Consider the following 27,414-nt stretch of genomic DNA (forward strand, 5'->3'; position numbering starts at 1 on the left):
GCTGGTATGTGGGAGAGAGAAACCAGCATCCTCTAAATGCCCACCTCTGGGAGTCACACTAGACACCTTTCGACAACTCCATGTCATTCAAACCAGAACATTACCCTTCCCGTGAATAAAGTCCTAAGCTCTGTGTTGGGTTTGCACTGAGCTGACCCTGACAGTCCTCCCAACTCCACAGAGAAGGTATCATGACCAGCCCAGAATGGGGAAAGTGCTGGAATCAGGGGGCAGCTTTTTCTCCACAGAAGTCATGCCGCCCCTCCGGATCCAGAACTCTCATCCCAACAAACCACAAGGATACAAGTCTCAATGTTGGCTCCAACGATGTAGCCGTTGACATCAAAGTTGATTCGAATGAATTTGCCCTAAGTAAAGGAGGATAATGAGAGATCAGGGGTGCCCCTGCCTTGGGGAGGTAGTAAGGGAGAGACCAGAGCCCCCCGCCCCACCTCCAGTGGGCACAGCTTGGAGGGAGAGACTGGACCCATGCCCCTATACCTTGTGTGGGCCCTCAGGACTCTGGCACCACACCCCACACTGCCTGAGGCCATGAGCCCAAGATAAGCAGAGCGCACACCCAGGTTCCTCCGCAGAGTGGGAGAGAGGCCAGTTATCTGGAAGTGTTCCTCTCTGCCTGACCTGGGAACTAACTGGCTCCTGGTGGCAGCAGGACACTCTCGGGCAGCACAAGCAACACCCTCACTGGCCTTTCCTCCTGCCATGGGGGAGGCTGAAGAAGCTACTCGTGGTCTCCTTCCTTAAGAGGGGCAGGGCAGGTCCACACCAACTGGCATTCGATCTGGCCTAGTCCACGCAACAGGCCAGACGGTACTGAGTACTGAGTCTGAATTGTCCTTGGTTTTGAGGGAAGGGCACCCAGGAGAAGGCAGCATGAGCCAAAGCTCTGGGCAGAGCCCTCCGTCCCGAGAGCTGGGGCACCGCCGCGCTACTCACAAAGCGGGAGGAGTTGTCATTCTTCACGGTCTTGGCGTTCCCGAAGGCCTCCAAGATGGGGTTGGCCTGCAGCAGCTGCCGCTCCAACTCGCCCTGCAAAGAACCCAGGGATGCAGTGAAGGCCAGGTAGCAACCTGGGCTGCCGAGCCTGCCCTGCCAAGAAGGGGACGATGGGCAGAGCCGTGTCAGCACATCCAAAGTGCCAGGAACAGGCTTCTGGGTGGGCTCCAGTGTGCCACTCCAGCCAAGGCCAGGCCCCAGTATCACCCAAGTGGGGCCTTCCCGCCGCGCTTTGGAAACCTTGGTCAGTTTCAACTTACTTCCATGGCCCTAGAAACAGCAGGCAGGAAGCTCCCTCAGCTCTAGGAACCTGGCCCTGGAGGACCCAGATGATAGCAGCACATGAACTAGGGGAGCCGGTAGCACAGACACCCTGGGACAGTGGCTCCACCCTGTGTCCACCGGCCTCCCTTTCCCTCCTTGCCTCTAATCCTCACATTTTTATTCCTTTTCATAGGAAAAGGCAATGAGAGAATCAGATCTGGAAAATATACATGCGCATCTCATCTGTGTCCTAATAAACGCTTCCCTTTCTGTGCCAGCCCCTCCACTGCCACACTCTAAACCCACCATGGTAGGCAGTGAGCATGCGATCCATGAACTGCAAGCTATTTACTGAAAATGTCAATAAATCCTGCTGTGGACTCAACGGTGCTTTGTGGTTGACAAAATGCACCCTTGTGCCTTCTTACCCCTGGACGCCCACCATACTCAGGGGGTAGGACAGAGTGGCCCCATTTCACAGCAGAGGAAGCTGAGGCAAGGTCATCCCGCTATCAATCAGCAGAGCTGGGTGGCAGGATTCAAGTCCCCAACCGAACCCGTCAGCCACTGCCCTGTCTTCACACCTGCGCAGCAGCCCATGCAGGCCAGGGAATAGCTAACGCTGGCTGAGGACACCGGAGAGCTCGTTCTCCTTAATGCCTGAGTGCCCTCTCGGGGAAAGAACATCACACAAGGCCCAGGCTAGCCTCTGTATTTATTAAACACTGGAATCAAGCCAGAGTTTTCCGGGAACGACAGTTGCCTGTGAGTGATGACAAGGAAAACCGGGAGTAGCAGGAGCTCCCAGGAGAGTCCTGGACTCTGGCCTTACAAGCACACCTGCCACAGACGAGGCCTGTCTGCAGGGCACTGGAGACACTCTGGAATCTAGCCGAGCCAGGCTGGAAGCCCACCCGAGACCACAAGGGACAAAGCAGAGCCTCCTCCCCTGGCAGCCCTCCTAGGCCAGGACCCCACAACCCAGAGCTAGGAAGCCTTCCGTCTGAGAGCCATCCAGATAAGTGAAGGCATTGCTCTGCTGCCCACCCGGAAGGAGGGTCAGCGGGGCCAGGACAGGGGGCAGGGGTCAAATCCACAGAGTAGGCTCTACATGTGTGCTGGGCACCAGTGGTAACTGGACACCATGCTTCTACCCACAGGCCTAGGGCGGGCCTGGGAAGTCGGCTGAGGCAGCCCACGGAGCCAGATTTGGATGAGAATGGCTCCCCCACCCACTACGATGTTCTTCTCAGAGCATGGGCCAGGCTGCCAGGCTGGCAGAGCCGCTCCCGTTCCCGCAGACAGACAGAAGGGAGCACGGCCCCCCTACAGGGCCTGCGCTCGCCCTGGCTAGGAGGTGAACTGGGGCCTCTGTGTGGGACCACACGCTGTGGCCGTGGAAATTGGGGCCGCGGAGCCAAGTTGGGAGCAGCCACTTCAGATTCCAGAGCCGAGTTCCCTGCTGATGACGGTGATGACTAACCTACGGCTTTTTCTCTACTGACATCTAACTGGGCACAGAAGAGACTTTAATTTTTCAGTGGAATCTGCAAAACATGAAATGACACGCTACCGTATGTACTACATGCTCAAAAGGTTTGGGGTCACCTACCGGTTTCTGAAGGGCTTCACTGTTTCTGCTAGTAGGGCCCAACTAGTGCACAAATAGTAGAGCAGGGCGAGTCAAAGGTCAGCGGGTCAGGCTCTGGGCACCTGCCTGGAAAGACCCTTGGCCCAAGCTCTGCTTTGCCAACCCGCAGCCCAGGCCAAACCTGGCCTCCCCGCAGCAAGGTGAGGTCTGGAGCAACCCCTCTGCTGGTGTTGGGAGGATCAACTTGGCCACTGCAAGTGAGACAGTGCTCACTCCCAAACCAAGTTCAAGGGTATTCTGTGCCCCAGCTGCCTGTGGAAAATCACTGCACAGCTTCAGGCAAGGAAATCAACCAAACTGGCCAACGGCCTTTCGTGCCGACAGCCTGAGCTGTGACTGGAAGCCAGGGGTAACCTATTCCCTCACTCCAGTGGGCTCAGGGCAGGGACAGGGTGCCTACCAAAGTCCACATTTTGACGACGTGGCTCCCACTGTCACCCCAACCCCAGCATGCTGTCTTTGCCCAGTGCTGCCTTCCCCTCTACAGCAGGGACCCCAGATGGAAGGCACATGATCGATTTCACTGCCCTCTAACTGTGTCTTATCTCCTGTCTTCCGGGGCAGGGACTCCAATGTCACCCTCCCGAGAACGGGTCACATACTAGGCATTCAATCCATAGTTGGGAAATAGATTTTACTGCAAATTCAGAGATGGAAAACCACAGCTAGAGAACTCCTAACCTCACAGCTCTGTTTTTAAAATAGGCCTCCTAAAAAGAATGGAGAATGAGGGGGGACGGGGAGAGAGAGAGAGAAAAAAGAAAAGAAACTTTATTAGTTTCTAAATATAACTCCTGACGCCCCATGGAAAAAGATTCCGAATGTCTTGAGAAGCTTGGCACATGGAAAGTTAATTTTGGTTCGGTTCCAGAAGACTGTACTCATTAGGCCATTCTGCAGGCCACACCCCAGACCTGCATGCAGACTCACACCCCTCCTTACTTACGAATGTCGCACACAGCACGCCAGTAAGGTGGAGCCGCCAGGAGCAGCCAAGCTCCCCGATGGCTTCAAGGAACACCACTGGCACTTAGTTTTCATGGGGGAGTTTAAGAATGTGTGCTTGAGAGAGAGAGAGAGCACCCCACAGTCATGCTGACATCTGATCACCCCAACCTCTGAAAAACTCCAACGTGAGACCTCCCTGGCACTGCTTCCGATTGCCACAGCGGTGGCAGGTGAGGGCAGCCGGCCATCTGCATCTGGTCTGGACCACGGAGCGGGGAGGGCTCCATGAGAGTGGAGTCTCCATCCACCATGCAGAGGTCAGGTTCTGCACGGGGCATGACAGCTATGGTGCACTGTGGGGAAGCCCGGGCATGACTGGAGTTTCTGAGAATAACTAGGTGAGGCCCGCCCCCATTCTGCAGGAGCTGTCATTTCAGAGTGCACAGGAGGTCACTGTGTGCCACACCCAGCCCCTCCTCCCAAGACAGTCTGTGAGCTGAGTCTAAAAGAGTTCTAGCTGCAGAAAGTGACCAGTGTGGGGTGAAAAGCTGCTTAGAACAAAATACAGAATTCAAGGGCACACGATGGGCAGAACACGCATTCGCAGTGCAGAACGTGCAGTAAACGTGCAGCTCACCTAGCGAGGACACTGCTGGGTTCAACCATAAGCCATCAAAAGGGAGAGGAAAAAAACGGAGGTGAGATGACTTTCCAACTGCCCTTTCACTCTTCGCTGGGGTGCTGGGAGTGGGTGGCTGTCCACCCAGAGGCATTTCAAGGGCAGGGAAAAGAAATGGATTCAAACACAGGTCCACTCGAGACCCTGCAAGCGTCCAGCAACTTGAGGACCAAGTCTTGGAACCTGCCTTCCAGTCTCAGAAGGGGAGGACACACAGCAATTAGCTACAGATGCCAAGAGGGCTGCTGCGCAAACTCCAGGACCTCGTCAGTTTCCATAGCAACTCAGAAGGCTAGGAGGCCAAGGACGGAATGGGCTTGGTACTGCCAGACCGCTCCCAAGACGGCCACGCTGTCGCCTCAACGGAAGTGGGCCCAGCCTCTGCTTCATTCCCCAAAGCATCCTCATGTGAACCTGATGCCATGACCACTAAGTGTTCTTCCTGCGTCACCCCGCTGAGGCCCAGCAAGCAGTCGTGGGGACCACAGCACTCACCTGGTCCTTCTTGCTCTTGTGTGAGGACGCCACGTATGCCAGATACTGGATGACCTTCTTGGTGTTCTCTGTCTTGCCAGCTCCAGATTCACCCCTATCAAGAGAGGCAAAGAAGTCCCGGGGTTAGGCCTGGCCAAGTCCTTGACTTCCGTCCCTTCCCACTGCACACTCGACTGCCTCGCCTTCTGTCAGGTGCCCGTGAAGGACCCAACATCTACTGGCAGCAAAAGGGACAGCCACATAAACACTCTGGAATCCTCATGTAGTCCATTTCCCATGGCTCTCCAGGGGCCGGACAGAAGTCAACTGAAACCCACTGCCTGCCCCGGTCACTTGGCAGCCTTCACATGCAAGTGTTTTAAAAATCAGTTTTAGGCAGCTGTGGACGTAGGGGTCAAAGGCACTGGGACATGTTCCTCCAAAACTTCACTTGAAGGAATGTTCTGTACCATTAACTCCCTCAGCAATGGGGTTTATGATCTCCTTAAGTTCAGAGGGTGAGAGGCCCCAGGGTCTATTTCAATCCAGGTAAAGAAAGCCACCATACAGGGTGCGAAGGAATGCCTTCTGCCCAGAAGTTATGGAGGGGCTAGTTCCCAGCTGGATTGTGGAGAGGATCTTGGTTTTCCTTTCTGCCATGAAATCCACCCCTCTTCCCACAGGCTTCTTGAAGAAGGATGACTGAAATTGAGCTCATTCATGCAGCGGGCCCCCCAGTAGCAAACGTACAAGCTGAAGTCCTGTCCCCTGGGGAAGCAGAGGAGGGAGCCTTGAATTGGGAATGGGGGAGTCCACAATCCCCAGTCGTGGTTTCAGTAGGAGTCCTCAAGAATGAGAACTGATCGGTGGGCGAAACGAATCACTACTCAGATGGAGAAATACTCACGTGCACAAGATGGATTGATCTTCCCGGTCTGCAACAAAGGAGAACAGATTAACTCCCACCAGACACAAAGCCTCCCTCTCCCAAAGAGCTGTCTGTTTCCCAGAAAGGGAGCATAGAGCCACAGACGCTGTCTTTGCCGGGATCTTGCAGCCCACCCTCATAGGATGACAGTACACCTTGCTGGGAGGGGCATTTGTGGGGGACAGTGCCATTGAGCAGCTGGGAGCTCAGAGTGCCCACCCATGCTGCCCAGCCACCACCAGAAAACTAGAAATAGTTCTCTGTCTCCCACCTTAGCGGAACCAATGTTTGGAAAGCTCTCCAGGAACTGACTTTAGGGGGAGCTGAGTGAGGCCTGCCCTGTGTGTTTATAATGGGGGCTGAGACTGTTAGAAATAAGCCCGCTGCAGGTGCTCTAAATACCAACCCCACTGAAGGAAGGAGCACCGTTTAAGAGGCCAGGGGAGGAGGCGTGCCGAGGCCTGGCTTTGCAACGGGAAGGCCCTGGGGTAAGATACTGCCTCACAGCGTGAGACCCAGGACAGGTGCACAGCCTTCCCTGAGCCCCAGCTCCCTCCTCCACAGCGTGGGATAACAGTACATGTGTCCACAACACATGTGACCACACCAGCATGGTGTCTGGCAAGTGGAAGGCGTGCAATGATGTCACTTTAGAGGCAGCTTGTAAAGAATGACAGCTTCTGATGGGTTTCTGTGACAACCTGTTCTAGAGCCGAGTGTCAGGAACTTTCAGCAACTATCAACAGCTCTATGAACCACTCGGCAAGTAAGGCTATAAATACCCATTCTCCCCTGGTACAGGAGGGGCAGTAATGCCCACAGTCTGAAAGCTGAGTTTGCCAGTAACAGTAAGGCATCCTGGCTGTTCAGTACCAGGTATCCAATCTTAAGCAACAGCTGAAAATACAAACTCATTTTTTTCCGTTTTATCACACCCCATCTAAAGTTCCCACTGTCCTTGAAGTCAAACTGGCCTGAATCCAGGATCAGGCTACTTACAAATATTTGAGCTGGCGTGAAGTATTTAAGTCTGAGTCTCAGTTTCTACATCCACAAAGGAGATATGCTACTAACTCCCTTGTAGGATTCATTTGCAAAATAGAAATAACACACAAAACGGACCTGCCACAGTCCCTGTAAAGAGAGGAAGCTCCACCAATGGTTGGTGCCTACTGACTTCCCCACCACGACGTCGACACGATGGGTGGCAGTGGCATTGTCGGGGCAGTGGGAGCATCCGTGGCTGCTGGTACAGTATCGGCACTGGATGGAAACACGGGTTCAGCGACATGTGAAGGACACACTCAGTGGCTCGCACCGCCCGCCTGAGCAGGGCCCTGCATGACTAGGCACTGGGAGAATGACTCATGGCTTTCCACGCACATGGCCTCAGGAGACACATTTAACTGTTCAACACCAGTAGACGCCGACCAGCTAGGTAGCCTGCCTCTTCCGAGGCGAGCTTTCTACCATGCCTGACCTCAGCAGCTTGCGGGGCTGGGCATTGCCTCCTATCTCTTCTTCTGCCCACTGGTCATTCGGGAGGGAAAAGGAAGCCCGAACAGAGAGAAGAAAAAACAAACCTCACACCCAACACCGACATCAGCTGTGCCCTGGGCCACAGCTTCCTCCCAGCCCCCTAAGCATCAACGGGGTGGGGGCGCAGAGGGGCTAGGTCACTCTAACACATCCCACACTCTGCTCTCTGCTGTGGGCACTGCTGGGGAGGCAAGCTCTAGGGAGGCCTTACTCCCCGCCTTGCCTTTCTCAAAAAAACAGAGTCCTTCAAGCCTGCATGGCAAGGACAGAGATTAGAGCCCAGCATCCTTGATAAGACAGACGGGAAGTCAGAAGGGAGGGAGACAGCAGGAACGACAGCCTGGGGAAGACAGAGCAATTTTGTTGCTGGCCCCTAACAACAGTGTGGCAACCGATAGGGATTTGGAACAAACATTTTTGTGATCGCAGGCCCTTGCCCTCCCCCACTGAGGATCCCTGTGGTCTGCCCCAGCTGCAGGCATGTTTAGTCACCGGCTCTACTCGCAGGCTAGAATGTACCTGCGAGTGCTGGCAAGTCGTGAGCAGCAACGGCTCAATGCTACCATAAAAGGAAACATTCCCCAACCCTTCCAGAGGAACCGTTTTCCCAGGGCTGTCCCTGGGATGACTGGAATTCCTCTAATTGTGTGAGGAGGAGTCAGAGGCTCCGTGGCTGAACAACAGGAAGCAGAGCCCAGAAACACACTCGAAGGCATGCACACACAGGCACGTGCGTGCACAAGGACATGGACACATACACCGACACACAAGCCTCTGCGCACACACAGTCACATATGGAGGCAAGTGGACAGAGGTACATGTACACAGAAACAGATGCACACACATGTGCACAGACGTGTGCAAAGCCTTATATATATAGATGAGTACATGCACCCACACAAGGCACACAGCTGCACATGCATTCACAAACATGTCCACACACAAACACAAGTGCAAACACTGGCACCTGAGGCACATGTATGCCCAGGCATATGTGGACATACATGTATGTACACAGCCATGCACACACAGGGACATATGCCCAGGCATGCACACGCACACACACAGGCCGCCTACATACACACACGTCACATTCCGAAACCCCAGAGCCAAACTCAGAGTGTCTTCTTTCCATTCACCCCACAATCCCCAGCTCTCTGACTCCTCCAGCCTTCCCCCACCAATTCCTGAGGCCAGCTTGCCGCTGTCAACACAGCCTAAATATACCTTAAAAAATTCTGGGCCATGTGCTGTGGCTAATGCCTGCAATCCCAGCACTTTGGGAGGCCAAGGCGGGTGGATCTCAAGGTCAGGAGTTCAAGACCAGCCTGACCAACATGGTGAAACCACATCTCTACTAAAAATACAAAAATTAGCCTGGTATGGTGGCAGACACCTGTAATCACAGCTACTCAGGTGGCTGAGGCAGGAGAATCGCTTGAACCCCGGAGGCAGAAGTTGCAGTGAGCCGAGATCTCGCCATTGCACTCCAGCCTGGGCAACAGAGAGAGACTCTGTCTCAAAAAAAAATAAAAAAGAAATCTGGATTTGTTTTGCCAGGAACATTCATTCGGACAAATGCTTTCTGAAAAGCAAACTGCTGGGAGGCCTCCTCATTGCTTCCCCTCTTGCCCTGCTGCTTAGCATCCCAAATCCACCTGCCCCACGCACCCTGAATCGCACCATGGCCCCATGCAACAGGAAAGGTCTTTCCGATGCTCGGGAAAGGGTTTGGTCTGTTATCTTGTATGGCCTCCAATAACCTTACAAAGTAGATAAAGCAGGTATTATCGTCACTGTTTTGCGGGGTCTTTCCGCACAGTGGTTTTTCTGGATTTGTTCCTTATCTCAGAGGCATCTCTTCTGGGCAGTGAGGTAGTCAGAATTCTTAGCAACCAGTGGGCTCTTGGCCAGACTCAGTTTACTCTGCAGCCCACCTCCCCACCCTGTGCATTCTGGTGGAGACTGCTATCAGTGCCCACCCCATCACCCTTCCCCCACACCGCCATCTCACTGGATGAGCACATTCAGAGTCCAGCCCAATCCGCTTGTTTTGGCTCAAGTCCTTATTTGGCCCGTAAGGACTGAAGGCTTACTTGAAAACACCCTTCCTTCCTCTACACAGGAGGAGGCCACTGGGAACACGCCCCTTCTGGGACATGAGCCCCCTGCCAGATGAAAGCCTAGCCATGGTAGGCGCCTGAATTCCCTGCCCCAGCCCCTCTCTTGGTGAGGGCGGGGTAGAGCCGGGGTTATGAGTCACTCTGCAGTAGCTTTCAGACTTTTCAAAAAGCAGCGGCAGTCCTTCCTCAGATGAAATCTTCCCAAATCCCTGAGCAAGGGACAGCAGATGGTGGAGACAGGGTTCCTCAGAGCACACACAGTTTGACAACCACTGGTCCATGTGTCTGGAGCAGCTTTGCAAAGGAGGAAGCCACCGCCAAGAGCGCTGCGGCCCTGGGTTCCGCTCTTCCCACGCGGTGCCTGCCCCTTGACCCCTCTGGGAATGAAGGGACTGCTCTGAGGATGGAAGGAAATGGTGTATCTGTTGTCCACAGTGTGAGGCAGATGCCCAGACACGCTGTCCTTACCCGCCTGCTGTCTTCGGAGCTCCCATCTGAGCAACTCCCTGGCACCACCACAAGAAAGTCTTTTATAAAAGTTATATATTCAGGAACCAGGTCATTCCCTCCTTGGATCTCATTTGAAACCTGAAATGTCCTGAGGCCAAGCCCATGCAGTGAGGGACCTGAGCTGATGTGGCCATCTACCTGTGCACAGGTGTTTCTAGCCAGCCTAGAAGGCTGGGTCCAGAAGGGAGGAAGGGGAATCTGACCGCAGGTATTTCATCCCAGGTGCTGACTTCTGCTGGGGGCTTAAGGCTCACTTCCTCTGTGAGAGGAGCTGCAGCTCATTCTTGTCCATAAAAGGCCACGAGGCTCACACAGCGGTGACATCAGCCTGACAGGAAGTACAGAGGAAGGGGCCTGGTTCACCAGCAGCCACTGCTGGGACTGACTCATCACCCCACTCCCAAGATCACACCTCCCCAGGTTCCGGCACGGAGCAGCTCTCTCGGGCTCCACCTGGGAGAGGCCCCTACAGGACCCCATCTTCAGCTCCACTGGGTTTCTTGAGAAATGGGTACGGGCCAAGAAAGAAAGAAAGAAAGAAAGAAAGGAAAGGGGAGTTTCACGTTGGGCAACGTCCCCACATTGGGTGAGACCGATGAGATAATCTGAGACAAATGGGACCAAAACTTTCCACCACCAGGGAGCCTTCTGCTTTCAGGGAAACTTCAGAGTGGCCCCTGGGGGTGGCTTGCTGTGTTGGCACTGTGAGCCCTGCCCTGCGTTGCCAGGATAGGCATCTCATGCTGTCCTGGGCAGAGACCTAGACCCAGAGTCGCTTCTCTCCAAGACCCTCATGTGGACAGCATCTGGTCTCAGTTGGTCAAAGCACAAAGCACCTATGGGGCTGAAGCTTGGAACTTGGGATTGGGAAGGCCTTGGAGAGCACCTAATTCAACTTGACCCCAAGATTAGGGCAGAGTCCTAAGAAATCCGATGGCTTGATCAGAGTCACACGAATGGGGCTGAGATCTCAGGCCTCTGGAGGCCTCACCCTCCCCCGGACTCCCCTCCATCAAATGCCCGGATGGGCACAGCACTCGGCACCTCCCGCAGACGTGCCTCAGTGCTGCAAAGAAAGTGCCACAACGCTTTCACGACCGGAGGCTCTGCCTCCCCACAGCCAGCTCAATTCACAAGCTTGGGTTACAAGCCCTTGGGAGGCAAACGGGGAGGTGAGGAAAAGCAAGTGCAAAAGGATGCTTCATATTAGCAGGGGCTGCAGATCTGTGTCGAGTGGGGTGGAGTTTCCTGGCAGCCTGTCTGCCTAGCAATCCGCCAGCAAAAGAGGAAGCCCCTGCCGTGGCTCCCAGGCACACGATGCGGTCATGGGCAAGTGTGCCCTCTAGGGCACCACGATAGGCCCAGACCAAAAGACTTGCCTGCTCAGCTGCGTCTACGCCAGAAGCCAGCTTGACTTGTCCCAGTGCCTCTGCCCACAGCCCGTGTTTCCCCAGGTAGAACCCTGGTTTGAACCTGCCAAGACCCAAGTCTCCAGTTACAGGAGGCAGAGAATGGGTGGCCCCTTCCAGGCACCCTGGATAATTTTTTTAAAGCTTGAGGGATTGTTCTTAACTTTCATTATGTCAGAGACCAAGCGAGGCCCCAGACAAGGCTTCTCTTGGCCAAGATGCATTAGGAAAACACAGGTAAGTTCCCAGCATACAAGCAAACCTGCCAGAAACAGCACTGCTGGGTGTTTCTCTGCCCCTCCCGTGAGCAGGGTCAGGAGGGAGAACGTTCTCCTAGTGGATTTGTCGTCAAGGCAGCTCTAACAGGTTTGTCAGACTGGAGGGAAGTTCAAAAGCCACATGTGAGGGCTGACCACCCACAGCACATGCCACCGGGATGCTCCCAGTCCAGTTCTGCCTTGCTCCTACCTAACATTCCCCTTAGGAAAAGGAAACGCAAGGGAGGAGGGGCCCTTGTTGAGTTCTGCAGAGGGCTGGAGCAATGGGGAACAAGAGGGAAGGACCCGGGACACACACTGGGAGCCAGGCACTGCTCAGGACAAACCCGGTTCCCTGTTGGAGCACTAACAGGCCTGCAAAGACAGCAACCGGCTTTGTGAAACTTCCTTTGATGAGTCAATCGTGCTTGAGAATACCAGGGACACCAATGCTTGGAGGGGAATAGTAGCAGCGCATGACCATGCCGCCTTGGAAAAGCAATGGGTAGAAGGAAAGGCGTGTCGGTAGCTGTCAGGCCAGGATTCACTCCTGGAGCACAGCTCACACTTCCTCTCCTTGCAGCTTAGACCTGTGCCCTGTTGTATCTGTGGACCAGATCATGTGGAAGAGACAAGATCTTCAAGAAGAATCAGTAAGCCACGTGGGAATGACATCCTGAGCCCCCATCAGCACCGTCTGTTTTCCCAAAGAACAGCTTGGGTCCTCAAGAGTTTATTATCAAGGCCTACACGGGGCTGATAGTCTTGGTCAAGACTAAACAAATTTTACAGAAGCCACTTCCAGAATCCCAACTTGTATACCTGCAGACTTTCAGCTCATTTATCTTTCTTTAGTTGTAGGAAATTACTTTTGTTGTCAACCGATACCTTAATTCCAGAAATCAGGTAGGTAAAGGAAAGCAACTCCTTTTTCTCAACACGCTATGGTTCAGCCCTGACAAACTGGGACACAGTCCAACTGAAGTCTCAGAGCCAGCGCTTGGGAGAACAGGAAAAACGGGCTGGCAGTGGCAGCCGACACTCACCAGGCAGCAAGAGAACTCACAGGAGGCCAAAAGCACCAAGTGGCTCAGGGTCAGCAGGGATCTGATGTGAGTTTTCGGTGTTGGTTTGTTTTGGGGGATGGGGAGCAGAAACAAAAACCCTGGGCAAAGCTTCCAAACACCCCCACCCAAAGTTTCAGGTTCTAAGAGGACACTTCCTTTTTATCTCCGTCTCAGTGGGTGCAGATCAAAGCCTGGTGGGTCTGCTGGGTTGAATTTCCAAAAAGAAGTAAGACTAACGATGAATCCTTGAAAAGGGCCTGTTAACCAGATTCCTCTTTTTTTTTTTTTTTTTGAGACAATCTTGCTCTGTTGCCCAGGTGGAGTGCAATGGCACAATCTCGGCTCACTGCAACCTCTGCCTCCTGGGTTCAAATGATTCTCCTGCCTCAACCTCCTGAGATTATAGGCATGCACCACCAACGCCCAGCTAATTTTTGTATTTTTAGTAGAGATGGGGTTTCACCATGTTGGTCAGGCTGGATTTGAACTCCTGACCTCTTGATCTCCCTGCCTCGGCCTCCCAAAGCGCTGGGATTACAGACCTGAGCCACTGCACCGGGCCCAGAGACTCCTCTTCTAGAGAGAAGATGTTCTAAAAATGAGACTGTCAGGCAGGACCATGGGTAGTTCAGCAGCCTCGTGCTGGGTCCAGGCTTTCCTTCCTGGTAGGAAGGACAAAGCAGCCAGCTCACATCAGCTCGAGGACAGCGCCTCCCGGCTGCAGCCATGGTATTGGGTGGTAGCCCAGGGCCTGCTTCCCACAGCACCTCTCTGGTCCACCAGCAGCCCAGGGGACAGAAAAGTATATCAGGGCTGCAGAAGAACCAACTCTGGATCAAGCACCACATCTCCTAAAGGTCCACTGAGGCCACATCCACCCCAGGCCTCAGCTCTGCGTGGACCAGACCAGACAAGCCAGGGACCATGTCTGCTATCGCGTTCCAGCGTGTGGCGCGGTCGCTGCAGGGGAAGCGGCTGTGACAACTCACTTCCTGCGGCTGGACTCTCGGGGGAGTCTTTTTGAGGAGTTTCAAACGCCTGCCTGAAACATGCATTTGGCCACCACCTTCGTTAAGCAAGCAGGAGTGTGGACGGAAGGAATGAGCAATTTGAAGGCTCCGTGAAAGGCGGGGCAGTTCAGTCAAGAAGCGTTTGGACTCCTAGTGCCAGCTCTAACAGGTGCTTACCGCAGCCATCACACACGTGGCGTCTTACTTCTTACCATGACCCTGCCAGGGAGTTTTACGAAGCCCAAGAGGCAGGCAAGAGAACGAAGGCTCAATCAGAGTGAGTTGACTTGCTCCAGCCAAGCTGCAGTCAGGCAGCGAAAGAGGCCGATTCCTGCTCTATCTAGTCCAAAGCCCACGGTCTCTCCTCCACAACACACTTCCTCTTGCTCAAAGGCAAAACATGGCACTTCTCCCAAATCTCAGGCTGAGACAGGCCCAGCAGCCCCTTTTTGGTGCCCTGTGGAAGTGCTGTGTCATCTATCAAAGCCCCGTCCCCACCCCAGCAGCTCTCAAGGCTCAGTGGGGCCCCCCCTTCTCTGTGCTAGTTACTTGCTCTCATCGTGAAGCTGATCTGCTTGTCTCTGGGCACAAGACAATCACCTCCTCCAGGCAGGCCCCAACCTGCTGTCCATACACTCTCTGCAGAGTGCCCTGCAAACACACAGTAGGTGCTCAGCCAGCACAGGGAGACCAGTGGGTGCAGACACGGGACACACCCCATCTCGGAGAGCCCGAGCTGCCTCCACGGCACATTTGGGCGCACAGGGCCTGTTCCCGACCTCCCCAGCAGACAGCAGGGCCTTTGTGTGCTGACGGCTGGCAGGGCTGGCAGCCTCCCGGCTGGGCGCATTCCTGCTTCAGCAGAGTCATCCCATCTGTGGCTTCCAAAGCACTCGCTCCTCAGCTGCCTGTCCCGGTGAGGCTATTCAAACAGAGCTTTTCTGCCCCCTTGAAGCATTTTCCTGGGCCTCTGCCCAACATGGCACTTTTCCTCAGAAAGACCTTGGAAAACAGACGGTTCCACAGGAGAGACAAGAAGAATGCGGAGAGAAGGAAAGAGAGGGCCCCTCCTCCCCTAGTCCCCACCTAACCACTGAGCCCGAGAGAAGAATTCCTTCAAGACCAGCCAGAGAAAATGAGAGGCACCAGCAGCCTGCGGGCCTGTGCCGGGGTAACAGGCGCCAGGACGGGAAATCAGGAGACTTGCTTTCTGGGGCTGACAAGTCAGTTAACATATCTGGGCCTGCCTCTTTCCATATGAATTCAAAGAGCCGTGCTGAGACGTGAAGATACATAAAAATTCTACCCCTCATCGTTTACAGAAAAAGGTTAGAAACCAAGGGGAACGTGGACACTCACTGGTACTCTGCGCAGCTGCTGGTGACCAACCACTTCTGGTGCAGCTTCCCCTGAGAACCAGAGATTGGGTGGGGGGGGAGGTTGGCACAGAGCAAAGGGTTAAATTGCTCTCAGACCAGTTGAGGTCTAGAATGAAAGCAGACTCACTTCCCCCAAAATACTGGGAACTCATTAAAATATTAATACCACAAAGTCACCAAAAGTGAACCAAACCTGGCATTCTACCTAATTCACAGAGAAGGGGCTCTTTTTTTTTTTTGAGACAGAGTCTCAATCCATTGCAAAGCTGGAGTGCAGTGGCGCAATCTGGGCTCACTCTAACCTCCGCCTCCTGGGTTCAAGGGATTCTCAGCCTCCCAAGTAGCTGAGACTACAGGTGCGTGCCACCACATCCAGCTAATTTTTTTGATTTTTAGTAGAGATGGGGTTTCACCATGTTGGCCAGGATGGTCTCAATCTCTTGACCTCATGATCCGCCCACCTCAGCCTTCCAGAAGGGGCTTTTTCTACTCACTGGGGAGATAACTGGGCTTGAGTCAAATTCTTCAACCAGCAAGTGCTCCTGTAGAGACACACACACCTCTCCCGACGGGGGAGACCCGAGAAGGTCTGGCCTGGGAGCCAGAAGCATCATTTCCCAGGCGAGGCAGATGTTTTGCAGACCACAGCCGCTTCCGCCTGAACTCTACAGCAGACCATTGTGCCTGCCCGGGGACACAGTTCCACCCCCCTTAAAGTTGGTCTCCGCCTAGCAAGGGCCACCAACACAACACAACGTTACGCTCTCTCACTCTCGTGGCTTCGGCCAGTTCAAAGCCTTCAATGCCATCACAGAGTTCAGAGGAATGGTCCAATCTCCAAGGTTGGAAGACCCAGGAATGGCCATGACAATGAATTAACCATATGGGAAAGCCAGGGTTAGGATGGTGAACTGACCATGTCACCACGACTTTAATTAAACCCAAGGCCATGCTGGGCATGTCTGGGATGCCCTGTAACTACTTGACTGACACATACCACTGCCTTTCTGCAAGATCCAACCACCCCAGGCCACACAGCCACACCTTCCCACAAACTCCCAGGACACCTGACACCAGCTCAGTCGTGCTGGCGCAGATGTAGGCAGCAAGTATCATGTTTTGTATCTATGGCCACATATCTCTGTCTCTAAACATGTCTCATCTCTCCACCTGGACTGCCAGGGCATCCAGTAACAGGATGTCAAAACCTCCTGGCATTCTGGCACCTTCTGTTACCTACCTCCACAGCCTAATCCAAGGCACTACATGCTGTCATGCCCCACCCAGGCCCATGGCAGACAGCACTAATCCATCTCAGCATTCCTGCATCGAGTCTCAAATCTTTGCCAGCACAGAAGGATCAGTAGGGCTCCAGGCAGCCACTACTGATCGATCGAACATGATGCTCAAAGTAAAACTAATCTACAATGCTTAGTCCAGTAGTTCTTAACTGGGAGTAATCTTGCCCCCCACAAACAACTTGATGGCAATGTCTGAGAACATTTTTGGTTGTCACAACTGGAGAGGGAAGGTGCAGCTGGCATCTAATGAATAGGAGCCAGGATGCTGCTAAATATCCTACAGTGCTCAGGAAAACTCCCCACCCCCAACAGAGAATCATCCAGCCTCAAATATCACTAGTGCCAAGTGTGAGAAACCCTGGCTCAGTCTGACAATAGGTGAGTAACATATAATATCTCCTCCAAACTGAGATGCTTCTGAAAGTGAAAGAGAGTGCCATTAATAATAACTGTGGAACAACAGGCACAAATCAGGACATTGAACAGATAAAGGCAGATGGAGGATAGAGGTCCCCAGGAAGGGTCAAACAGCTCCTCTCCTACAAGTCCCCAGACAAACTGGCCTGTTTGGCAGAATAAATGCCAAAATGTCATAAGCCACAGCCAGCTCAGGAAGGAAATCTTTGTCTAGTTCTTGTTTACAGATAAAGCAGAAAAGGAACCTTCTGGCTGTGCCTTTTAAGATGTCAGTGGCAGAGAACAAACCTGTTTCCCCCAAAGTCGGGTGGGCAGCACGCACTAAGACTTCACTCCAAAAGAGAAGGCAGATTTTAACAGACTGCAGACGCCGAGGCTCCACAGGTGACACATGACCCAGGGCAAGAACCAAAGGTTCCTCTGGACACCTTTCTTTTACTAGTGAACCATCTTGTCATAATGTGAGCAGTTTCTGTTAATAACGTCCTCCCTGCTCCAAGAACAAGAAATCTATTACTAATTGCTTTGCAGGTCAGCTATATACAAGAAGAAGGAACTTTTTTATTTTTTAACTGAGACGGAGTCTCGCTCTGTTGTCCAGGCTGGAGTGCAGTGGCGTGATCTTGGCTCACTGCAACATCTGCCACCTGGGTTCAAGCTATTCTTGTGTCTCAGCCTCCTGAGTAGTTGGGACTACAGGTGTGCACCACCATGCCTGGCCAGCTTTTTTTTTTTTTTTTTTTTTTTTTTTAATAAAGACCCAGGTTTTCTATTGATTACCTTAGTTGGCACTTTTAATCTTGGTCACTTGCTGAGAATCAGAAGAGGTCATCTATGTCCATGAAACTAAAGCAGAGATCAAATAACACCCCTTGAGGTCTCCAGGTGGGCCCAGAAAATTTATTCCCTTTCTGTGTTCAGATACTTTTTTTTTCTTTTAATGAGAGAAAGAAAGAAAGAAAAAGAGGGAGAGAGAACAGGATTCTTGCTCTATTGCCCGGGCTGGAATGCAATCTAAAAATAGGTATTAAAAACCTCTTTTATGCTGATAATTGTGCTTAACAACGGAGACAGGAAGGAATAAGGGAAGAAAATAACAAACAAACAGCCAACCAATATTTCATTTAAGTCTGTGAAATGCTATGCAAATGCTGAAGAGTGATTTACTTCCATTTATGCAGTCACTTTCAAAATAGGTGTAATATGATACTGACAAAAATATATGTTCTGTGGATCTGGGATGGAGAATTCTATAAATATTCACTAAGTTTACTTATTCCAGGTTTAAGTTCAAATCATAGATGTCCATATTAATTTTCTATCTTGTTGATCTGTCGAATATTAACAATGTGGTGTCAAAATCTCCCGCTATTATTGTGCGGGAGTCCAGGTCTCTTTATAAGTCATTAAGAACTTGTCTTATGTATCTGGGTGCTCCTGTATCGGGTGCATATATATTTATAATCATTAACTCCTGTTGTTACATTGATCCTTTTACCATTATGTAATGTCCTTCTTTGTTTCTTTTAGTCTTTGTTACTATTAAAGTCTATTTTGTGAGAGACGAAAGTTACAACTCCTTTTTTTTTGCTCTCCATTTAATTGGTGAATCTTCCTCCATCCCTTTGTTTTGAGTCTTTGTATGTCATTGCTTGTGAAATAGATCTGGATACAGCGTACCTATGGGTTTTGACTTTTTATTCAATTTACCTGTCTGTGTCTTTGATTGGGGCATTTAATCCATTTAAATTTAGAATTAATATTAATATTTGTGAGTTCAATATTGTCACTTAATGCTAGTTGGCTATTTTGCCCATCAGTTGATGTAGATTCTTCATTATAGAGATACTCTTTACGTCTTTGGTATGTTTTTGGGATGACTGATACTGGTTGTTCCTTTCTGTTTGTAGTGCTTCTTTCAGAAGCTCTTATAAATCAGGCCTGGTGTTGATGAAATCTCTGAGTGCTTGCTTGTTCGCAAAAAAATTTATTTTTCCTTCGCTTATGAAGCTTAGTTTGGCGGGATATGAGATTCTGGGTTGAAAATTCTTTTCTTTGAGGATATTGAATATTGACCCCCACTCTCTTCTAGTTTGTAGGGTTTCTGGTGAGAGGTCTGCTGTGAGTCTGATAGGCTTCCCTTTATGGGTAACGTGACCTTTCTCTCTAGCTGCCCTTAGAATTTTCTCCTTTATTTCAACCCTACCGAATCTAGCGATTATGTGTCTTGGAGTTGCTCTACTTGAGGAATATCTTTGTGGTGTTCTCTGGATTAGCTGGAGTTGAGTATTGTCCTGCTTTACTAGATTAGGAAAGTTTTCCTGAATAATATCCTGAAGAATATTTTCCAACTTGGATTCCTTCTCTTCATGACATTCAGGTACACCTATCAATCGTAAATTAGGTCTTTCCACATAGTCCCACATTTCTTGGAGACTTTGCTCATTCCTTTTTACTCTTTCTTCTCTAATCTTGTCTTCTCGTTTCATTTCATTAAGTTGGCTTCAACCTCCTTACTTCTGCTTGATCAATTTGACTGTTAAAACCTGTGCATACTTTGCAAAGTTCTCGTATTGTGTTCTTCAGTTCCATTAATTCACTTATATTCCTCTCTAAGTTGTCTATTCTCGTCAGCATTTCGTCAAACCTTTTTTCAAGGTTCTTAGTTTCTTTACATTGGGCTAGAACATGTTCTTTTAACTCACTAAAGTTCCTTATTATCCACTTTCTGAAGCCTAAATCTGTTAATGGAATGCACTCATTCTCCATCAGGCCTTGTTCTCTTGCTGAGGAACTGTGATCCCCTGTAGAAGGAGAGGCATTCTCATCTTGGGTATTCTCAGCCTTTTTACGCTGGTTTCTTCCCATGATTGTGAGTTCATCCAACTGTCATCTTTCTAATTGCCTACTTTCAAATTAGGTCTCTGAGTGGATGTCCAACTTGTTGATTCCCAGCGCCAAAATCTGAGCAACTCACTGCACCGTTAACCCACAGCGGCATTACGATTCGTGGTGCTTTTCTGCCCGGGAATCTCTGGTCTGGTTTCCTTCTTGAGTCCCTTTTTCAATCAGGTAAATGGGTGACTCTGCCTTCCCGGAGCTCCAAACGTCGACCAAAAGGGGACCCAGTCCCGTTTACTCTGCACCGAGAACCGCCGCAGCGGGGCGCCAACAAAACCGCCATGCCGGCCACAAGAGTCACCCTGGCAACCCATGGGGCTCCTCCACTGGGGATCGTCTGGTCCGTGGGTAACAAAAATTCGTCTGAAAGTGTGGTGTCCTCTCGTTCTGTGCGCTTTCTCTGGGAGCTACAATCCCAAGCTGCTAGTAATCAGCCATCTTGGATCTCTCTCCCTGGCTAGTTTTTTGTATTTTCAGTAGAGACTGGGTTTCACCACGTTGTCCAGGCTGGTCTCAAACTCCTCACCTCAGATAATCCACCTGCCTCAGCCTCCCAAAGTGCTGGGATTACAGACGTGAGCCACCGCGCCTGGCTGAAGAAGAAGGAACTTTCTAATAGCCTACAAATGTCCTCTGTCAGTCAACGTGGGAACTCAAGAGCTGCAGCAAGTCCAATGCTAGGCCAAAAGCAAAGTGAAAACCTCTAAGACTGAGGGTTAGAAAAACACAGACCCAATACCTGCACAGACTACTTTGAAGGAGGCACCGACAATGCAGATTTCCTGTGCTCACACATGTACTTCCTATCCCTGGTCTCCACAAGATGAAATCGCCTACCTACCTGCCCTGATAATTTGCAAATCAGATCAAACCCGTTGATTCAGAATCTTGACAAATCATGAAGAGATCCTCCATTGTACAGATGTAGAGGGCAGCCCCTGAGTTCCTATCAAGGCCATTTGGTTATGGCCAAGACAATGTAAAGTTCCAGTTCTCTGCATCTTTTCTTGTTGTTGTTCCCCAATTACTTTCAATGTATGGAGCTTTCAGCCTATCCCCACCAAATTTTTGTTGTTGTTGAACAAAGATTGAATGAATCTCTTGGAGAAGGAGTCCTACAGGTTAACTGAAGACATTCTAAAGTCCAGACCTGAGGACTCTGTCTCCTGCCTCATCAGTACATATTACTCAGTCACAATGTCTTGCCTAAAAGCAAAAATGCCCAGTTGCTAGTTAACTGTTCCAATCCGGGATCCAAGTGTGAGAAGAGGCCCTCACTCAGTAGCTCAGATCTCAAGACTGACTCCAGAGTACACTTCTTGCACTAGGCCAATTAAGAGAGCTGGGAACAACCTGACTCATAACCTCTAGAGACAAAGACTCAGACTTTTCTGGAATCCCACAGAATGTTTTGCCACCAGGCTGTTCTAGTTAGCATTTTGAAACACTCATTCTACTTTAGAAATAAAGGGCTGACGTCTTCAAGGAATTTTGATAGACGTGAGCATAAGCCAAAGACTCGGCCAAAGTTGTGCATCCTACATAATTCATCAAGCTCAACAGTGCAGGTGGTGGAGGACGGTCCCATGGGCTGCCACACTAAACCTCTAAACCAGGGACAAGGTGGTTAACCCAACAAGATTCATTACCACCACTGTCTAGATAGACTGCAAAGTTCAAAGAAAAAAGGATGCTTATGGAAGAGGACATAACAAACCACTATCCATACAAGATGGGAGAACACAGCCCTGCCTGAAAATTGGGTTTGAGTCAGGATTACACATGCCAGGTACTTGGCTAAGCTCTGAGAATGTAAAGGCAACATGAGGAGAGAAAAAGAAATGTGTAAACACCAGAGTCAAATAAAGCATTACCAGGGCTCTGATGCAAATCTAGCCCAGACAGTCTCCCTGGAGGCCCTAATGCTTCAGTCATGCTTTTAAAAAAATAGAGTAGGGATTTGCCAGGCATTGTAGGCAGATGGAGCAGGTATGGTGTTTTGAAGCAGAAAGAGCTTTTAGGGAAATGGAGGTGTTCCACATAGCTAGAAGCAGGAGAGGTAGGCAGGGGGCCAATTCTGAAGGGCACTGTATATATTGCCACAGAGTCTGAGTGTTATTTGAGGTTAGTGTAAAAGTAAGCACAGTCTTTGTCGTTACTTTTAATGGCAAAGACCGTGATTACTTTTGCAGCAACCTAATAGTTCCGGGGCAATGAGGAGCTTTTTCATGATTTGTCAAAATTTCAAATCAAGTGACTTGATCACATTTACATCCCAGAAAGATGACCAGTTGGTAGAAGCATGGGGTAGGGGGCTCTATTAAGAATGAAGTTGGCTGAGCATGCTGGCTCACGCCTGTAAATCTAGCACTTTGGGAGGCAGATGCAGGTGGATCCCCCGAGGTCAGAAGTTCAAGACAAGCCTGGCCAACATGGCAAAACACCTTCTCTACTAAAAATACAAAAATTAGCTGGGCATGGTGGTACATGCCTGTAATCCTAGCTACTGGTGGGTGGGGTGAGGCAGGAGAATTGCTTGAACCTGGGAGGTGGAGGCTGTAGTGAACCGAGATCATGCCACTGCACTCCGGTCTGGGCAACAGAGCAAGACTCTGTCTCAAAAAAAACACTGGCGTGGTGTTTCACAACTGTAATTTCAGCACTTTGGGAGGCTGAGGAGGGCACATCACCTGAGGTTAGGAGTTTGAGACCAGCCACAGTCAACATAGTGAAACCTTGTCTCTACTAAAAATACAAAAAATTTGCCAGATGTGGTGGCGGGCACCTGTAATCCCAGCTACTTGGGAGGCTGAAGCAGGAGAATCACTTGAGCCCAGGAGGCAGAGGCTGCAGTGAGCTGAGATGGCATCACTGCACTCCAGCCTGGGCAACCAGTGGGAAACTCCGTATAAGAAAAAAAAAAAAAAAAAAAAGAGTGATGTTTAGAGGGCCACACAATAATGCAGGCAAAAAATTGGAAAGGTATAATTAAGGCCAGGATTAAAGGGGTAAAAAGAGGGAGAAGGGGATCAGAAACATGGAAAGAGAAAAAACCTACAGAAAGTACTGGCTGACTTGGAAAATGGGGTGAGAGAGGAAGAGGGGAGTGTGAGATGAGTCCTTAATTAAAAGTCTGGTCTGAAGATAGTGAGCTATCTCGACTGACTGTTCAGCTATAGAACTTGTTCTACTCCTCCCTTCTCACTAATGCACTTGATTAGTCTTTCAAAAAAAAAATGAAGCGACAGAAAAAAAAATAAAAGAAGAGCCGGGCATAGTGGCTCACGCCTGTAATCCCAGCACTTTGGTAAGCTAAGGTGGGCAGATTACGAGGTCAGGAGTTCGAAACCAGCCTGGCCAACATGGAGAAACCCTGTCTCTACTAAAAATACAGAAATTAGCCAGGCGTGGTGGCACGCGCCTGTAATCCCAGCTACTCAGGAGGCTGAGGCAGGAGAATCACTTGAACCCAGGAGGTGGAAGTTGCAGTGAGCCAAGATCACACCACTGCACTCCAGTCTGGGCAACAAAGCAAGATTCCATCTCAATAAATGAATGAATGAATGAATGAATCAATGAATGAGTCCCAGGTTCCTGGCTTGGGTGACTGGGTAGGTGGGTGGGTAAGTGGAAAGATGATTGTTAAGATAGATAGATACATAGATAGATAAATGGAGAGTCCCAGGTTCCTGGTTTGGGTGACTGGGTGGTTGGAGAGATGGCAGCAGAGATGGCAGCTGGGAGTATGTGGCTAGCAGTGCTCAGGTGACAGTGACACTCCTCAGCTGGAAAGTGATGGTGGAAGCCACTCGAGTGAATGGGGCCACCATCCAGAGGAATCCTCAGAGCAAGAGGACCAGCAGTTGAGGTGACATCTTAAGGAGCACCAATGAGCAAGGGCAGGGAGAGTGGTGGGAGAGCCAAACAGACTGGGAAACAAACGGGGAAGGCAGAGATGAGGGGAACCAGAGAGGGGTGGCAGGAGGGAATGGCTTTTGAAAGGGAGTGGTCAAGACTGTACGATGCTGGGGAGAGGTGAGGTAGGAACTCCCGAGAGACGTGGACTTAGCAACACACAGATCGTGGGTGCCCTCTGTCAGCCAGTCTGGAGAAGGGGTGGGGACAGACCAGCCAGGGTGAGGGGAGTGACCGGGAGGTGGGGACGGAGGCAGTGAGCACAGACACTTCCTCCTCCACAAAGCTTCACTGCGATGGAACAGAAGGGGCACAGAAGCCAGAGTGACGAGGGACAAAAGCCATGAGAGGCTCTACATGTTTTCGTAAAGATGGGAAGAACTGAAAGACTGTGGGGAAGGAGCAAGAGAGGAAGAGGGAAAAACACAAAGGGAAGGGAATAACAGGTAGAAGGGACCTAAAAGAAAGCAGAGGGGACAGGCACAAGAGCTCTTGAAAAGAATAAGAAATTGGGGGAAAAATCAGGAAATGTGCACTTTAAAGCTTCTAGAACATTCTATCAACATATAAACATGTCCTTTGGATAGCCATTGGCCCTGGCTCTCATACAGCAGTCTACAGACCTCCAGACCTCCATGATGCACTGCCCATCACCAGCCACTAGATCGATGTGGCACCAAAAGTGAATCAGCACCTGCAGCCCCTGGTGAAGACTCGGCCCCGGGAGGGCTGACACGACGGCACCCACCTTGCATCATACTCCTGTAGGCAGTGTCTGTGATGGCATAGATGTGAGGGGGCATCTCATGCCGCTTCTTGCCCTTGTACATTTCCACAATCTCTTCCGAGTAGATGGGCAGGTTCTTGTAAGGATTGATGACCACACAGAACAGGCCGGAATAGGTCTAAAGGAAAGAACGGCAGACAGGAATGGGTTAGGAAGTCTGATTCTCAGTAGTGTACAAACTATGTGGCAAAATATCTGCAGCTTCAAAGAACCCCCGAGTCAGCCTGATGTGAAAGCAGTCCCTGACAGCCCTTGCTCCCAGTGCCCCAGCTCCCACAGCCCTGCTGCAGCTGTGGGGCACCAGCATCCTCCCTCTGCTCTGTCAGTGAAGATCCTCCCTCTCCACTGCAGGAGTGCTCCAGCCTCATAGGTCACTGAGTGTGTGTATCCACCAGGGAAGGTCCACGGCCAAGCAGACGGCAGAAGTCCAGTTACAAAGCCCAGATCCGAGCACAATGAGAGATGTGTTCATCATTGTGAGAAATGCACAAAGAGAAAAGGGCTCAGCTGCAGCGCAGCAAACTGTAGAAACACAAGTTATTTCACACTGAAGGACGCTGAGAGAGAGTGAAGCTTAAATCTTTCTAGCACTGAAAAACTCACTGTGTCCTAAACCAATCAGATCTTTTGTGGGCTAGTGGGTCCCTGACAAACACCTCTTTCTCTGGAATCTTCTGGAGATATTCACATGTAAATCCCTCAAAAACTTTAAGACTATTTCACATCCCCTGTGAGCCCTCTCCAAGACTTGGGTCTTCTCTGGAGGGGAACCCAATTAATCAACATCCTTAATGGGAGGCACTTAAAACATACCCAATACTCCAAGTGTGACTTGGTCAAGTTCAGAGTTGGCCGGGCGCGGTGGTTCAAGCCGGTAATCCCAGCACTTTGGGAGGCCGAGGCGGGTGGATCACCTGAAGTCAGGAGTTCGAGACCAGCCTGGCCAACACAGCGAAACCCCATCTCTACTAAAAATACATAGCTGGGTGTGGTGGCAGGTGCCTGTAATCCCAGCTACTTGGGAAGCTGAAGCAGAACTGCTTGAACCTGGGAGGCAGAGGTTGCAGTGAGCCAAGACCACGCCACTGCACTCCAGCCTGAGGGACAGAGCAAGACTCCCCCTTAAAAAAAAAAAGACCCCCAGAGTCAGACGTCCTAAGTTCAAATCTCAGAAAGGGTAAGGTTCTTAACCTCTCTCCCTCCATTTCTCAATATGAAAAATGGGGACAGGCAGAGCTCTAGACCTCACAGGGTGGTTATGAGGATTAAATGAAGTGCTTAGCACAGCAGGCAGCACAGCCTTGGAGAGCAGCTCTGTGAAGGTCAGGACAACCATTTCCAACAGCAGTGGTTTACACACATCTGTCTGTCCTTCCTCCTTGTCTTCAGGTAAATACACCTTACGTTGTGACTACCTCTGTGTCTTCAGGTAAATATACTTTATCTTGTGACTATTAGTTCTTTTTCTAATAAACTACCTGTTATTTTTTTCTCCCAAGATACCTCTTCCCCACTTTAAAAAAAAAAAAAAGAGATTCCTAATAGCTGTGGAAGACCCTCGAGACCACCCAGGTGGCAGGTGCTCAGTTAGGGGACACAACTCTCTTTAGGCAGCTGGAGTGACCGAATTACCCTCTTCCTAAGAAAATGGGCCTGAGGGGGCCGGGCACAGTGGCTCACGCCTGTAATCCCAGTATTTTGGGAGGCCAAGGCAGGTGGATCATGAGGTCAAGAGATCGAGACCATCCTGACCAACATGGTGAAACCCTGCCTCTACCAAAAATACAAAAATTAGCTGGGCATGGTGATGGATGCCTGTAGTCCCAGCCACTCGGGAGGCTGAGGCAGGAGAATCGCTTGAACCCGGGAGGAGGAGGTTAGAGTGAGTCAAGATCACGTCATTGCACTCCAATGAGTGAGACTCCGTCTCAAAAACAAAAAAAAAAAAAAGAAAAAAAAAAGAAAAAAGAAAATGGGCCTGAGGGGCCCAGCAAAGTGAAGCCGTGCTCCACGTACCACATCACCTACAGCCCTGCCTCCGTACAGTGACAACGGAAGGTCACAAGGCATTGGGCAGAGCTGGGAGCAGACTCGGGTCTCTAACCCCAACCGCCTTGGACATGGAGGCCAGTTCTCCGAGCTCCTTCCATCTTTTTGTTTTCATCACAAGTGACCTGCACCTTCATTGTTCCTGAAGCAGCCACCACTTTAGGGACTGCACTATGGGGTCAACCCAGCCCCCTCCACCTGGGCCCTCTCAAGTCACTCCAAAACTGAGGATGGATCTTCTGGCTGAACCCAAAGACGCGGTCCACACAGGAGCCAGTCATGAAGAGAAGGCTCTTCTCAAGCACTGGCCTAAGGCTATGGCACAGGGAATTTCCAAGCAGCAATCAGACTAAAGGCGGAACCCACAGGCTCCCATCAACCACACAATGGTATGCATTCAAAACAGCTGAGGCCAGGCACAGGGCCTCACACCTGGAATCCAGCACTTGGGGAGGCCAGGTGAGAGAGACCAGCCTGGGCAACAAAGCAAGTCTCCCATCACTACAAAAAATTAAAAAATAAAAAAAAATTAGCTGGGTGAGGTGGCATGCACCTGTAGTCCCAGCTACTCAAGAAGCTGAGATAGGAGGATGACTTGAGGCCAGGAGTTTGAGGTGCAATAAGCCACGACGGCAACACTGTGCTCCAGTCTGGGTGACAGAGGGAGACCCCGTCTCTTAAAAAAAAAAAAAAAAAAAAAAAAAAGGCAGCTGAGCTTAGAAATGGACAAGCATGTTTGGCTGCTTGGAAAAGAGGATGCAGGGCCCTTGATTTCCTTTCTTCCTGGGA

At 50.8% G+C, this 27,414-nt stretch overlaps 1 protein-coding gene across 2 annotated transcripts in view; it reads right to left on the minus strand.

The window, feature by feature from the left end:
• Positions 1-27,414, minus strand: part of MYH9 (myosin heavy chain 9) — a 116,070-nt gene that overhangs the window by 41,163 nt on the left and 47,493 nt on the right. For both annotated transcript variants that reach the window (XM_021676246.2, XM_012476359.3), the window contains exons 3-7: positions 24,538-24,694; positions 5,941-5,968; positions 5,055-5,148; positions 958-1,050; positions 305-368 (exon numbers count right to left, since the gene is read on the minus strand). In XM_021676246.2, coding sequence (XP_021531921.1) covers positions 305-368; positions 958-1,050; positions 5,055-5,148; positions 5,941-5,968; positions 24,538-24,694 — 436 coding nt within the window. The remainder of the gene's footprint in view (positions 1-304; positions 369-957; positions 1,051-5,054; positions 5,149-5,940; positions 5,969-24,537; positions 24,695-27,414) is intronic.

Source organism: Aotus nancymaae, unplaced genomic scaffold (genome assembly GCF_030222135.1).
Source record: "Aotus nancymaae isolate 86718 unplaced genomic scaffold, 86718_ANA_hifiasm-v0.15.2.pri h1tg000076l, whole genome shotgun sequence".
NCBI classification, from domain to species: Eukaryota; Metazoa; Chordata; class Mammalia; order Primates; family Aotidae; genus Aotus; species Aotus nancymaae.